At 41.8% G+C, this 16,360-nt stretch overlaps 1 protein-coding gene and 1 non-coding gene across 3 annotated transcripts in view; one reads left to right on the forward strand and one right to left on the reverse strand.

The window, feature by feature from the left end:
* The window catches only part of ssh2a (slingshot protein phosphatase 2a), a 178,571-nt gene that overhangs the window by 124,180 nt on the left and 38,031 nt on the right, over positions 1-16,360 (reverse strand). For both annotated transcript variants that reach the window (XM_041198101.1, XM_041198100.1), the window contains exon 2: positions 458-501. In XM_041198101.1, coding sequence (XP_041054035.1) covers positions 458-501 — 44 coding nt within the window. The remainder of the gene's footprint in view (positions 1-457; positions 502-16,360) is intronic.
* LOC121283660 lies at positions 2,273-2,388 on the forward strand. The gene has a single exon (XR_005944309.1). It is a non-coding gene; the product is annotated as a U5 spliceosomal RNA (small nuclear RNA).

Here is a 16,360-nt window from a genome sequence, read left to right on the forward strand (position 1 = left end):
GCAGAAAACAATCTCCCACCTCTACTCTGATATCAACCTGCTTACACTCACTATAGTGAGAGAGATTTTTCCCCATGTCAGAAACACTATACAAATGCATGTTGTTTATAGCTCAATGAAACGCACCCTGGTACTTAAGAGTTAAGAATTGAAAAGATTTAAACTGTCACGAAATATTTACTTTACTAAAATAATTCTAGTGTTTTGAATTTATTCAATATTTTGAGGATACCTTCTCAATAAGGTGCAAAACTGACATTTTAAAAATGATTCTTGCCATAGTGTAGAGCACTTATATTGGAGATTAATTTTTGGAGACTGTAACTAAGGTGCTGAAATTATACTCCTACACCTATGAAAACATCAAGGTGTTTGTAAAGCAAATTTTATGCACTTTATTTTTACATAGGGGTTCATGAATCAGAAATCAGTTGAAAAACCAAGTGCCAACTCTTACCTGCGTGGTTGGGATCTGCGTTCTTCTTCTCCACTGTCAGCCTCCTATAAGATTTTAAGAAAAGAAAAAAAAAATCATTTTTAAAAAATATCTCCACAAGGAATTTACTTGTGTTGGAATGAGACTCGACAATTGAAATAGATTCCTCCCTGGGCTGGAGGGGTTGATTGGCATCACATTAAAAATAATTAACAATTCCCACCAACTTGTGGGAGAACATAGGAGGAGGAGTGGGCCACTCACTCCCTTGAGCCTGCTCCACCATTCAACTGGATAATGGCTGATCTACTTCAAACACCATCTTCCCACACGATTCCTGTAAGCCCCTTCGTGTCAAAGGGAGAGAGATACAAAAGCTACATACAATAGTGATAATGGTGGAATGTAATTACCTTAACATAGACTAGGATAATAATTGTGTAAAAGGGAAAGGGGGAAAAAGAGTTTCTGGATTGTGTTCAGGATAATTTTCTTGAACAATATGTTTCTGGCCCAACAAGGAAGAGGGCATTGCTGCATCTGGTTCTGGGAAATGAGGTGAATCAGGTGGGTCAAGAGGATCAAGTGTCAGTTAAGGGGACATTTAAGGAACAGCGACCATAGCAACATTAGGTTAGCTATGGAAAAGGACAATCGAGAGCAAAAAAAATAATTGGAGGAGAGCGAATTTCAGTGGAGAATGGATTTGTTCAGGTAAATTGGAATCAAAGACAGGAAGGCAGAATTGACAGCCTTTAAAGAGGAGATTGGTTTGGGTACAGTCAAGGTACACTCCCACAGGGAAAAACGGTAGGGCAACCAAAGGCAGAGCCATCTGGACGATGATTGAGATAGAAAGTAAGGTAAAAGAGAAAAAGGGTGGTGTTTTGACAGTTGTCAGGTTGATAATACAAACAAGAACTAGGGTAACTATAGATAGTTCAGAAAGGAAGTGAAAAACAAAATACGAGAAACAAAGAGACAGTATGACAAGAGGCTGGCAGCTAACTTTGGAAGGAATCTAAAAGTCTTCAATAGGCATATAAACAAATAATAGGGTAATAAGGACGGGTGGGCCCGATTAGGGACCAGAAAGGGAATCTACGCATGGTAACAGGGGGCATAGCAGAGACACTAAATGAATACTTTGGCAGCAACCTCTTCCTCAGCAAAGCCAAATGCGAAGTCATAGTGAAAAGGAGATAGTTGAGATACAGGATGGGCTAAAAAATTGATAAAGTTGAGGTATTGGAAAGGCTGGCTGCATTTAAGTTGATAAATCATCAGGGCTTGATGGGATACACCTGAGAATGTGGAGGGAACTAAGGGTGCAAATCACTGACTACAATCTTCCAATCCTCTTAGATTACCAGAGTGGTACCAGGGGATGGGGGAAATGCAAATATCATAAACTCTTTGTCAAAAAAAAAGAACAAACTACAGGCCAATCAGTTTCACCTCAGTAGTGGGAAAGCTTTAAGAAGCTGATAATCCAGGATGAAGTAAACAATAACTTGGACAAGTGTGGGTTAATTAAGGAATGCATGCACAGCTTTATTAAAACTAATTGCGTTTTAATTAACTTGATTGAGTTTTGATGAGGTAATAAGGTTGATATGGTGGACATGGGCTTTTCACTCAGTGTCTACCACTCCTGCCTCTGAGTCAAAAGGTTGTGGGTCTTTGTCCCACTCCAGAAATTTGAGTAATGTGTCCATTTTAAGCACGAGGTGATGGTGTAGTTGCATTGTCACTGGAATAGTAATCCAGAGACTCAGGGTAACGCTCTGGGGACACGGGTTTGAATCCTGTCACGGCATATGGAATTTGAAAAGTATGCTCTGGTTTCTCTTCAGATCATATAAATCTTTCACCTTTTACTAAAGATTTCCATGGAGAAGAACGTTCAGAGTTTGAATTAACTTTTTGTTGCACTGCTTTTGTGATAGGGCGGACACTCCATCCTACAGGATGGAGCAGAAGAAGTTGGCGGAATGGCGAGCACGGCAGAGGAGCGACAGCAGGTTTCGGGGAAGGTGCGGGGTTTTTAAGCACCACGTGGGAGTGGCTGTGGCCCCAGAGAGATGAGGCAGAGTCCCGGGAGCGGCCTCAAGACACAGCTGAGAGCAGTGCAATTGAGGCCACGGGTCCAGCTGGGGAGGCCCAGGGTATCCTTCTCCCTCTGGTCTCTGTTCAGAGCCCGAGCTCAGCTACCTTCCTCCCTCCCCACAGCCCAGACCCGTGTCCTCTGCACCGTGTGCGCATCTGGACCCTCAGCACCTCCAGGAGCACAGCCTGAAAACTGTCCACCTCTTACATTCAATAAATAGGCTGAGAGAGTAGAATGAGGGACCCTAACTGTCCTGAATGTTCTAATTCAACATTTAAAAACACAGTTGAAAACTGTAAACATTAAATGTTAAAGCTTAAAAGGCATCTGATAAAGTGTCGCATATAGGCTTGCCAGCAAAGTTGAAGCCCATGAAATAAAAAGGAGCAATGGCAGCATGGATACAAAGTTGGCTGAGTGACAGGAAACCAAAGTGGTGGTGAACAGTTCTTTGGCAAACTGAAGAGAGGTAAACAGTGGGGTTCCTGGAGTCAGTACTAGGGCTCCTGCTATTCCTGATATAATATTATGACCTGGACTAGGGCGTACAGGACATAATTTCAAAAGTTGCAAACAACACAAAACTGGAGACTTCAAGAGGACATAGACAGGCTGCTGGAACGGGCAGACATATGGAAAATGAAACTTGATGTAGAGGAGAGTGAAGTGATACATTTAGATAGGAAGAACAAGGAGAGGCAACATAAGATAAGGGATACAGGAAGAGGAAGCCTGGGACTACATTTGAGCAAATCATTGAAGGTGGCAGAGCAGGCTGAGAAAGTGGTTAAAAAAAATATGGGATCCTGGGTTTTATAAATAGATGCATAGGAAGTTATAATGAACGCTTATAAAAAGTTAGTTTGGCTTCAACTGGAGTATTACCTCCAATTCTAGGGCAACCATACTTTAGGAAGGATGTGATAGTTTTATTTCGAGAATGGTTCCAGGGATGAGGGACTTCAGTTATGTGGCTGGACTGGAGAAGCTGAGGTTGTTTTCCTTAAAAGGGAAAGTTGAGAGGAGATCTGTTAGAGATCTTCAAAATCATGAGGGGTCTCGACAGAGTAAATAGAAAAAAAATCTTTCCATTGGCGGAAAGATCAAGAACTAGAGGACACTGACTTAAGGTGAATGACCAAAGAGTCAACGGCGATTACGAAGAAAAACATTTTGAAGCAATGAGTGGTTAGGATCTGGAATGTACTGCACGACTATGGTGGAGGTTCAACTGTGGCTTTCAAAAGCGAATTGGATAAGCATCTGAAGAGAAAAGAATTGCAAGGCAACAGGGAAAGGGTAGAGTAGTGGGACAAGCTAAATTGCTTTTGCAGAGCACTAGCATGGGCCAAATAGCCTTCTTCCATGCTATACCCATTCTCTGATTCTATGAAAAGGGTACTTATGCTGTTAAGTACCCCAGCTGAAACTTTCTATGGCAGGTTTAATGGGTAAAAGCAACAACTTCACAAACCCCATTGGATAGTCAAGAGCAAGGTGCTACTTTTTGCAAAGCTAATGGCAGAGCAGTGCACACTGTCCACCAATTTGTGGTGATTCACAAGGTCTCTCTTGCACACCACAAGGTGTTGGAGAATTTACACATTAATATTAATGAGCTTCACTAAACTGGGCGTTATTTTGGCAGCAAATTCTAGGTAAATGTCACCAGACCATAGCATGCACAGAGAAACGTTAAGAGCAGCTGCTGAAAAGCACGGGTCATCTGGCAGTAGCACGGGCTGTTGAGCAGTAGACCCACGTTAAAATGCTCTGCAAAGCACACGTGGCTAGAAAAAAAATTTACAACCCCCATTCCACCTAGAATCAATTAGTCTCCGAACCCCTCTCCCAACTGAGAAATCCCCAGGGATTGAAACTGAGATTTCTTTGGTCTGCATGGCATGTGACCAAGCAGGGCTTCCAGAAGTTCAGCCTAATTTATTTTGATTGAAAGACCATGATCACCACAGTAATAATCGTTTGTCAGAGGAGTACTTCTAAAGCACATAAGTACTTTAATAAAAACATTATGGGTGGGTGTTACAAGATTGGATTTGCTTGCCCTGTTCAGTGGAACAGGGGAAGTAGGAGAAGAAAAATTAAAATTGTTGAGAAGAACAAACAACAACAAAAAAAAAACTAGACCCTTCTGGTGTGTGTGTGTGTGTATGTGTGTGTGGGGGGGGGGCCCTATACATAATATTTCTTCACTCAATAATTAATGCTGTAGGTTACTTTTGTCTTTGGCATATCAAATTTTTACTTCATTATTTCAAACTGTTAGGACTGGCAAAATGGTTCATTTTAATAAATGCAAAGGGTGACCAGGCAGGAGTTGCAAAATGTTTGTAATGACAAGGCTCCACTACAGCTCTTTAAGTATTCATTCCTTACTACCAGATGCAAGGAGGTGAGAAATGTTGAGCACGAAAACCATGTTAAAATGCTCTGCAAACCAGATTTAACTAGAAAAGAGATCATAATCTTTCAAGTGCTTTTTTAGAAACTCCCAGATTTTCATCCCACAATGAGCCAGTACTTCCTAATAGCAGCTCACCCTCCCACTTATAAACAAATCCAACTCCCCCTCCACAAACAATCTCTAGCTTCCCTATCTTTCATCTCTCCAGTCCAGCTGAGAAGCAACTCATCCCTTCATCTACTTGCCCCTTCAGAAGCAATTCAAATGCCTTCCCCCAACCCATCTGTAACCCTATCCCTTACCCCCTCTAGCTCATCCCACCAGTGAAAAAAATGGTCTTTAGCCCATCGTTGCCCCCATCCAACAAGAAAAATTTGTCATCTGCTCCCTATGGCACTCACTCCTCCCTCATCCCCTATTGCTCTTCCTTCTTAAACTTCCACCTGTTCCCTCCTCTCCTAGTCTCAATGTGAAGAAAATGGACCAAGCCTATTGCAATTCCCCTTTCCCTGAAGAAAAATTAGCCAGTGCCACTCAATCTCTCTCAATTCTGGTTTGCTCCTTCTCTTTCCTTGTCCTCCTCCTCCATTCTTCCCATTCCCTCTCACCGTCTCCCCTATCTGGATCCAGTTATCACATCTTCTAACACGGCATAACCTAAAAGTTGCACTTGTTCTTGACTCCGTGTGTATAATATGGGAAAGATCAACAAGAAAAATAAATGAATAAACAAAAATCTGAAAGCTTCAACAAAAAACATCAGTTTATATTGGCATACCACAAGAGGGCAGCAATAGAGGCAATATATTTTCAGTCCCTTCCTTGAAAAAGACTTGTTTAGAAACATTTAATCACATATCTCAAATAGAATACGATGTTTTAAAACAGAAGGCCATTTTGCCCATCATGCTTGTACAGTGCTACCTCTGCATTAAAGTCATTTATTGTTATAATGTAATTTGCCTACATGTACATGTCCATAAAATATTTTTCTTCAAGTCTATATCTGATTCCTTTATAAACATAATTGATTCAGCTTTATTGGCCTGTTACTATTGCATTTCAGATTCTAATAACCCTTTGCATGAAGGCACATTTCTTCCAATTCCTTTAACCATTTAGAATAGATTGAAGTTTACACTTCTGATCAACCAGTGGATATAATCTCTCATTTAAATATTTGTAAAGCAAACATGCAGCTATTTTGATCACAGAACATCTTCAAAACAGCAATGATATGTGTGACCAAATAATGTGTTTTTCATGGCATTAGTTAAGGAAGGAATATCGGCCAAGATACTAGGAACACTCCCTACTTTGGATTGCACATGATCTTATGCATCCAAATATCAGCCTCCCCTTCACATGCAAAAAACTAATTCCTCGTTCACCCTACATTGCCTCTGAAATCTCCACTCTCCTAATTTTGAGTCCTGTGGAGAAGTACACCTCTCTTTTAACCCCACTCACCTGCTATCTCATGTGGCGTCAGTTTCAACTGCCACTCCCCATATAAACCACCACCCCCTCATCCCAGTCTTTACTGAGTTCTGATGATCTTCAGAAAAGCACACAGCTCAAAACATTAAAGAGGGTATTTATCTGCAAAGTCTACTTAAATGAGTAATTCTATCACACACATTACAATTGTAGGGCAATTCATCACAGGGTCAGGATTAGAATCACATTTATTCACTGGTACACATTAACTGGAATAGCTCATTTTATAGGAATCTCAAATTGCAGCCTTGGTTGTTTTTTCCCCTCTCCATCCCACCCTTCCTAAACAATTAAAGCAGTGCTTCCCAAACTTCTTCCCGGAATGACCCCATTTTAATGCCTCAGACTGTGAGAGACCCCGGAGTGACAAGCTGGTGGGGGTGGTTTCACAGTTGTTAAGCAGGACACTGGAGGCTTCAGTTGTTGAGTCGGGGAGATAATACTTCAGTTGTTAAGTGCTGATGCAGGGGTGGGGAAGCTTCAGTTGTTGAGTGGAGGGGTGGAGGCTTCAGTTGTTGACTGTTGGAGATGGTGGTGGGGGGTGGGGGGGGGGGGTGTGTGTGTGTGTGTGTGTGTGTGTGTGTGTGTGTGTGTGTGTGTGTGTGTGTGTGGCTTTAGTTCTTGATCCAGGGGCTGAGAGGACACAATTAAGTGAGTGTGGGGGATGTTGATGGAAAGGCATGGTTTCCTCAAAAAAAAAGAGCACCTATGAATTCATAGGCTTTTTTCCCCAGCTGCAATCAGGCCAGAGAGCTGTCCATTAGAACACCTCCCCACCAACGAAATAAACTTGAGCTTGGTTGTCAGAAATCAGTCCCTGCTCCAAGTCTGTCATTACTGGCATGACCCACAATTTGAGAAGGCGTGAATTAGAAACTAAACTGCTGGCCCAATTGAGGGAGGTGGTGGAGTAGTGGTATTGTCGCTGGACTAGTAATCCAGAGACCCAGGTTCGAATGCCACTATAGCAGATGGTGAAATTTGAATTCAATAAAAAAAATCTGGAATTAAAAGTCCAATGATAATCATGAAACCATTGTTGATTGTTGTAAAAACCCATCTGGTTCACTAATGCCCTTTAAAGGAAACCTGTCATCCTGTGACTCCAGACCCACAGCTATGTGGTTGACTCTTAAATGCCCTCTGAAATGGCCTAGCAAGCCACACAGTTGTAACAGTGAACAGAATGAAACCAGACAGACCACCCGGCATCGACCTAGGCACCAGAAACAACAACGGCAATCGCAGCCCTGTCAACTCTGCAAAGTCATCCTTACTAACAGCTGGGGGCTAGTGCCAGTCATCCTCATGGAATCATACCTTACAGATACCACCATCGCCATCCCTGGGTATGGCCTGTCCCACCAGCAGGACAGATGCAGCAGAGGTGGCAGCAGTGGTAGACAGTCAGGGGGGAGAAAAGAGGAATTCTCTAGGGAGTCCTGCGCATCGACCCTGGACCCCATGAAGTCTCATGGCATCCATGGGCAAGGAAACTTCCTGCTGATTACCAGATACTGCCCTCTTTCAGCTGATGAATCAGTGCTCCTCCATGTTGAGCATCACTTGGAGGAAGCACTGAGGGTGGCGTCAGCACAGAATGCTCTCTGGGTGGGAGACTTCAATGTCCATCTCAGTAACACCACTACTGACGGAGCTGTCTGAGTCTTAAATGACATAGCTGCTAGACTGGGTCTGCGGCAGGTGGTGAGGGAAAAACATACTTGTCCTCATCCTCACCAACCTGCCTGCCACATATGCATCTGTCCATGACAGTTTTGGTAGGAGTGACCACTGCACACAGTCATTGTGGAGATGAAGTCCCATCTTCACATTGAGGATACCCTCCTTCGTGTTGTGTGACACTATCATTTCGAACAGATCTAGCAACTCAAGATTGGGCATCCATGAAGTGCTGTGGACCATCAGCAGTAGAAGAATCGTACTCAGCCACAACCTGTAACCTCATGGCCCAGCATAACCCCGACTTTACCATTACCATCAAGCCAGGGGATCAACTCTGATTCAATGAAGAGCGCAGGAAGGCATGCCAGGAGCAGTGCCAGGCATACCTAAAAATGAGCTGTCAATCTGGTGAAGCTATAAAATGGACTAATTGTGTGCCAAACAGCATAAGCAGCAAGTGATAGAGCTAAGCAATCCCACAACCAACAGGTCAGATCTAAGCTCTGCAGTCTTACCACATCCAATCGTGAATGGTAGTGGGCAATTAAACAACTCACTGGATGAGGTGGATCCACAAATATCCCCATCCTCAATGATGGAGGAGCCCAGCACAGCAGTGCAAAAGATAAGGCCGAAGCATTCGCAACAATCTTCAGCCAGAAGTGCTGAGCGGATGATCCATTTCGGCCTCCTCCGGAATTCTTCAGCATCATAGATGCCAGTCTTCAGTCAATTCAATTCACTCCACGTGATCAAGAAACGGCTGAAGGCACTGGATACTGCAACGGCTAGGAGCCCTGACAATATTCCAGCAATAGTACTGAAGACTTGTGCTCCAGAACTTGCCATGCCCCTAGCCAAGCTGTTCTACCACAGCTACAACACTGGCATCTACCCGACTATGTGGAAAATTGCCCAGCTATGTCCTGTACACAAAAAGGACAAATCCAACCTGGCCAATTACCGCCCCTTCAGTCTACTCCCCATTATCAGTAAAGTAATGGGAGGGGTCATCAACAGTGCTATCAAGCAGCACTTGCTTAGCAATAACCTTCATACCGATGCCCAGTTTGGGTTCCGCCAGGACCATTCAGCTCCTGACCTCATTACAGCCTTGGTTCAAACATGGAAAAAAAAACTGAACTCTTTGCTGAACTCCCAAGGTGAGGTGAGTGTGACTGGCCTTGACATCAAGGCAATATTTGTCAGAGTGTGGCATCAAGGAGCCCTAGCAAAACTGGAATCAATAGGAATCAGGGAGAAAACTCTCCACTGGTTGGGGTCACACCTAGCACAAAAGGAAGATGGTTGTGGTTGTTGGAGGTCAATCATCTCAATTCCAGGATATCATTGCAGGAGTTCCTCAGGGTAGAGTCCTCAGCCCAACCACCTTCAGCTGCTTCATCAATGAATTGTAGATGTTTGCTGATGATTGCATAATGTTCAGCACCAGTTGTGACTCCTCAGATACTGAAGCAGTCCACGTCCAAATGCAGCAAGATGTGGACAATATCCAGGCTTGGGCTGACAAATAGCAAATTACATTAGTGTCACACAAGTGTCAGGCAATGACCATCTCGAACAAGAAAGAATCCAACCATCGCCCCTTGATGTTCAATGGCATTACCACCAATGAATCTCCCACTATCAACTTCCTGGGAGTTACCATTGGCCATAACCAAACTGGACTGGCCATATAAATACTGTGGCTACAAAAGGTTAGAGGCTAGGAATCGTGCAACGAGTAACTCGCCTCCTGACTCCCCAAAGCCTGTCCACCATCTATAAGGCACAAGTAAAGAGTGTGATGGAATACTTCCCACTTGCCTGGATGAGTGCAGCTCCTACAACACTCAAGAAACTGGACACCATCCAGGACAAAGCAATACACTTGATTGGCATCACATCCACAAACACTCACTCCCTCCACCACTGACGCACAGTAGCAGCAGTGTATATCACCTACAAGATGCACTGCAGGAATTCACCAAGGCTCCTTAGACAGCACCTTCCAAACCCACGACCACTACCACCAAGAAAGACAAGGGAAGCAGATAGATGGGAACACCATCACCTGGAAGTTCCCCTCCAAGCCATTCGCCATCCTGACTTGGAAATATATCGCCATTCCTTCACTGGCACTGGGTCAAAATCCTGGAACTCCCTTCCTAACAGCACTGTGAGTGTATGTACACCACAGGGGCTGCAGTGGTTCAAGAAGGCAGCTCACCAACACCTTCTCAAGGGCAACAAATGCTGGCCCAGCCAGCCAGTGATGCCCACATCCCATGAATGAATAAATTTAAAAAACTGTCCCTGGTACATATGGTTCCTTACCTAGTAGACAGCACCTAGTTGGCAATCAAAACTGCTCAGCCTAGTTCATTCTGAAAGCCACTGTAGCAATACAATCACTTGTCAGAGATACTCCTAAAGCATGTGAGCACTGCAATAATAATAGTTAGGAGTTCCAAAATTGGATTTGTTTACGAACAGAAGTAGGAGAGAATTGAAAATTGCCGAGAAGAGGCAGCATTAAAATAAATCTAGATCCTTCTGATCTCTGTGGCTCAGAACATTTTGGTCCAAATCTACCGGTCTCAGGATCGTTGGAGACTGACCCCGCAGAAGTCCTAACACGTTGACCTCTGTGGACCAAAGTAGTTTCACCTTGTGATGGGCAATTCTCCTGCTCCCTGGGACTCTCCACGAAAGTCTCCAACTCTTCCCCCACCCCCCCCCAAAAAAAATGCTTTGCCCTAAAAATGCACATCAACTCTTTATAATAAAGAAATTTTTTGTTGTTGCAAAGTAAAGCAAGGATGCATTGCGCAACTGATAGAACAATGCTCAACAGCTCAGCAGAAATGGCTTCAGTAGCCACATGTTAATTGCATTCTATGTCTTATCCTTCGTAAACTGAAGTCATCCCTTGAAGTCATCCAAAATTCTGCTGCCCATGTCCCTTGCACCAAGTCTCATTCATGCAGCACCCGGTGCTCAGTAGCCCACACTGGTTCCGGGTTAAATAATGCTTTAACTTTAAAATGCTCATCCTAGTTTTCAAATCCCTCCATGACCTCATTCCACCCTGTAACCTCCTCCAGCCTTACAATCTCCAAGATCTCTGTACTCTTCAAATGCTGACCTGCCAACGATTTTAATCACTCCACCAACTTCCTTGCCTTCAGCTGCCAAGGCCCTAAACTCTGAATTCCCTCACTAAAACCTCTCTGCTTCTCTCTCCTTTTAGTCCTTAAAGCAACTTTGACCAAGCTTTTGGTCATTTCCTAATATCTCATGTGGCTCAGAGTCAAATTTTTTATTGTATTACACTCCGTGAAGCACCTTGGGCTGTTTTCTCACACTGAAGGCACTTTATATAAGTACAAGCTGTTTTATCAGTTTAAATCATTTACTATGGGCTGCCAGTCGTATCTCCTTTCATTTATTTGAAATTTTACTTCCGGGAGTTTCAATGATTTTCTTTCACATACTCTTTGAAACAGCCACAACAAATGACCAAAAGATACATTAAGTTTAAAAAGTATATTTATTCTGTGTGTAGGAGAATACAAGAAGGCCGTCTTTTTCAAATCAGAATTATTTAAGTTATTAAGTTGGAAACAACGTAACCAAAGTTCAGTTCTTAAAATTAAGTCTGCAGAAGAAGATATACACCCTTTACAATCACTGTTCAGTATTGTGAGAAGCTTGCCGACAATTGCTGTAGCACTTTGTGTCACCCAGTAATTCTGGATTTTAACCACAACTTCTAGTGCACAATGCAGTTAGAACTGTAGTATTGATGGATGAAAAATTCAATAAAAGCTGTACAGGTAATGCAACAAGCAAACATAGGTTTATTTCAATAAACATTTCCATTAAAAAAAATTGAAGCTTAGTGATTGATGTTCTTGTAATGCAAAGCATACATCAAAATTTGCCAATCGAAATACTGCCCAAGAAGCTTTGAGGTAATAATTAGGATTATTGTGATGTGTGTCAAGCATGCAACTGTGGTATGATAATTAATTATTTTTCCCCCCAACATAATTGCATTTACATGGAGCTTTCCAAGATTTCTTTTCTTGTCCAAATATAAATACTTTTTCAAACTGGTCCAGTTAAATATCAGTAACTGCTGTATACAGAGGAGCTGAAGGTATAAAGACAAAGTATTTTTCAGTAAATTCAAAATTCTATGAGCAGGCTGGTTCTATTCATTATAAAATAATCACATCACTTGTGAAAGAACATGTGCCTCCCTCACGTCAACCTTCCGCTTCAGTATATCTCGAACAAAAGAAAATTCTTCAACATGGCAATTCTTTTCTAACAAACACAAAACACCCTTTGCTCAGTCCCCGAGGAACTGCTTGTCATTTTGGATCATTATAGTCATCAAGGCACCAGCTGGCTTACATTGTCTGTAAACCTACGTATTACAAATTACTTAACATATCAAACAACTAGAGGTATAAAAATTATTTTAATAAACATATGCAGCACACCAAATAGGCTTAAGCTTCACTCAAATCAAATGAAAAGAACATTAAATAAATTAGGTCAAGTTGTGGCAATAGAATTGCAAGAAATTTAATTAAATCACAGTATATAAATGAAAGCTCATTTTAATCAAAGTACTGGCATCATTTCATGTGACACTCATTTTTTTTTTCATTCCTGTCAGTGTTCTTCCTTCCTCTCCTGAACTGACTCCTTGCTGGGTTTTGGGTGCAGGGGCATGAGGTATTTCCCTCAAGGGGGCATTACTTGTGAACCTTTAGCCAATGTTACATTCTATTGAACACAGAAGGCATGAATCTGATTGTGATACTTTCTTCACCTGAAAGCCACACCAAAACATCCTATCTCAAGGGTTTTGTGAATAAGTGTTGTATCCTTATGATCAACACTCCTAAGATCAATTATCGTTGAACAGGTTGGTTCATGCTTTGTTGAATCCCATCTCTACAGTCTCTTACAATTCTCTATTCCATTTATCTTATCACCACTCTGGACTTTTGTGCCTTCATCTTTCTTTGCCACACCACTATCAACATTGCTTTCAACTGCTCTCCGAAATTTCCCCTCCACCTTTTCCTGTTGCACAACTTTCCTCCTCAAAATATCTTTGTTTCTCCACTTCTGAGTCCTCCTTTAAAAACTTCTTTGACCAAACCATTAACCTCCCCTACGAACCACTTCTGGCTCAGCATCCATTTTGTTTACATTTAACTGTGAAGTACCTTGGGACTTTTTTTTCCCTAAGAAAGGCATTATACAATTCCAAGTTGCTGTTGCTACAGTGATCTAATATCATTGCTATTTAAACCATGAGTGAAATGCTAAAGCAATCTTCCATAAATCTCAGCTCCTCTAAAATTTTACTCCCCAGATGCTATCCTGTACAAAGGCCAGTTCTCCCAATACTCCTGTCCTCGTTGATCTACATAAACATGTGGTTGCCCATTGCCTCAAACTTGAGGCAGTCATTTTTGTATTTAATTCCCTCTAACCCATCCACCCACCACCCCAGCTTTTTCTAGTTCTACAACTATATTCTGATCTTTGTTTATTTTGGCTCTGGTCTTGTGAATCCTCTCCATCCCTTTTGTTTCACTTTTCAAATGTTCTTCTGACTGGCCTTTGCCCCAGTCCTCCACAATCTATAATTCACTCCAAGCACAAAATTCCACACTTCTGCCAACTGTCCCCAAGCTATACTGGTTCCCTTGACCTCAGCGAGTTATCTTCACCTTAAATCTTACTGTAATTTCGCTCCAATTTTAATGATCTCCCTTGTGTGCTCCCAAGTTCACCATCTCATCTTACAACACAAAGCGTGTTGTCCTTTGCTTCATCACTAAAAGCTTCTATTAGCACAATATTCTACCCTCTGGACCTCATTCTGCCATGCCACTTCCCCTTTTGCATTCAAAATTTTTTGCTTCAGGAGTGGTTCTAGTTCACATTCTACTTCTCTCCATTTCGATCTTTCCCAGCTTGCTTAGTTTTCTTTGTTATAATATGCTTTGAGGCATCTTCAATATGGATATGAATTTTTTTGCTTTATGGTTTATGGCTACAAAAGGAAGTTAAAGTTCCTCCTTCACAGTGTTTCTCGACAAGTGAACCACTTCCCTCCGGTTTCTCATCCTTGGTCAGCCAAGGCAAAAAGTAGTCCCTGTAATGACTGCACATCTTTCACAGTTCTAATTTACACCACTTGGTTTTCTTCTTTTTCCTCAAGCATCCAGTGAAAGGGGACTAAATATTTCAGAGAAATACAATTCTACAAAACCCGTCTATGGACACCACTGCTAATTCACTTGCCTCAGCATTTTTGCTTTGGAGTGAATCTTGCCATCATATAATGTTCTACTGGTTCAAATGTAGGTGATAAACAGCTTCTGCGTAGGTCAAATTGAAAGGCCACAGGTGCAGACACTTCATCAAAACAGGGGAGCTCTGCATTGCCAAAGACACTTCAGGCAAATAGATATTATGCTTACATTCATTAAGAATATAAAACTCAACTCCAAAGTCTGATTAACCTATTAATTTTTCTCCTCTCTTCCTGAAGGTCCCGACATTGCTTGGGGTATAGCTTCCAAGGAACAATAGCAAGAGATATTCCCTTTTAAAGTTTAAAGATGGGCAGGGGCAGGATAGTGGAAGAGCAACTTGGGAAAATGTAAAAAATTTAGTCCCAATGTTTGGTTTGCTGTTGATGAAAATTGTTTATAACCATTGTTCACCTCTAAAGAGAGTAAAGTTAGGGGAAAAAGTTAGTGTTCAATATTCATCCAACCAGTTCAAAAACTAAACTGGCGGCAATTGCAGCATCAGTACCTTACTTAAGTGATAATTTTTCACATGTGACACAATATAGTGAGTGATGGTGAACGAGTCAACTATACTTTAGCCAATCCAAATTTTCCCCAGATATTTACACATGGGAGGACATTTTGCTTAAAATTAGTGGCTGTTCTGATGCTGGGGTAACATTGTCCCGCAATGTTAGCTCTAGGCGACCGTCCATTCTTGAGCTAACTTGGGTTGTCTTATCCTTGCAGCACATACTACACATTGTTTCTTCCAGATCTACTTTCACAGCTGCTTTTCATGACTGTAGCTGGTAATTTATGTTACTTTTTAATTTTCTTTAAATCAGCAGGTGCAGGAAGACAATAGCAGCAACCACAAAAATGCTGGCAAGGCCCAAACAACCCATCCTTAAACGGAGGGATAGAAGACATAACCATTCTTGAAGGTGACAGGAATGACTGTACCATTAAAAACTGTGCCGGGAAAAAACAAACATTCCTTAATAAAGATGCTTTAAAAATTGCTTAAATATATCCTTATATAAATTGTGTTTTTGGTATCCTTTTTGAAGTTGATAATTTTTCGATGTATCTCATTCAGTTTTCTTAATAGGCACATATTATAAAGAGAGCATAACTGACATTGTCCCTCCATAATAGATCCTTTGAGCTTAAATAAAAATGTTTGTCACACAAATCACATTGCAAAGGAATCTTTTCAAATGGTTTCGTGAAAAAAAAGAGTATTGTAAGTAACAGAAAATGCTGGAAAAACTCAGCAAGTCTGGCAGCATCTGTGGAGAGAGAAACAGAGTTAACGTTCCATGTCCGTATGACTCTTCTGAGCTCTAAAGAGTCATACGGACTCAAAACGTTAACTCTGTTTCTCTCTCCACAGGTGCTGCCAGACCTGCTGAGTTCTTCCAGCATTTTTTGTTTTTATTTCAGATTTCCAGCATCTGCAGTATTTCGCTTTTATTATGATGTTGCAGCTCAATGGCCGAGATTTTCTGGCCCCGGCGTGGAGTGTGAGATTCGGGGGCCCAACCTAAAGTCCATTGACTTTCGGTGGGACCGAACGATTCCGGTGGCAGACAGGGCGAGAAAATCCCACCCAATGTCTGCAGAGAGTCACAGACCAATTTGGAAGATTTACTGGCTCCTTAAAAGATGAGGGAAAAGATCAGCAAAACAATATAGCAGAAAACATAATTTTTTTTTTACACTTCACACTAGCAATCCTTTTGGAATAATTCAAAGGGAAGAATATTAATCTGAGTCCAAGGAGAACATGGAAAATAGTAATGAACTATTAATGAACTATATTAGAAAAAAATAGCGTGATAGAACCGTATTCATAAATAGGTTGG

The sequence above is a fragment of the Carcharodon carcharias genome, chromosome 10 (assembly GCF_017639515.1).
Source record: "Carcharodon carcharias isolate sCarCar2 chromosome 10, sCarCar2.pri, whole genome shotgun sequence".
In the NCBI taxonomy this organism is placed as follows: Eukaryota; Metazoa; Chordata; class Chondrichthyes; order Lamniformes; family Lamnidae; genus Carcharodon; species Carcharodon carcharias.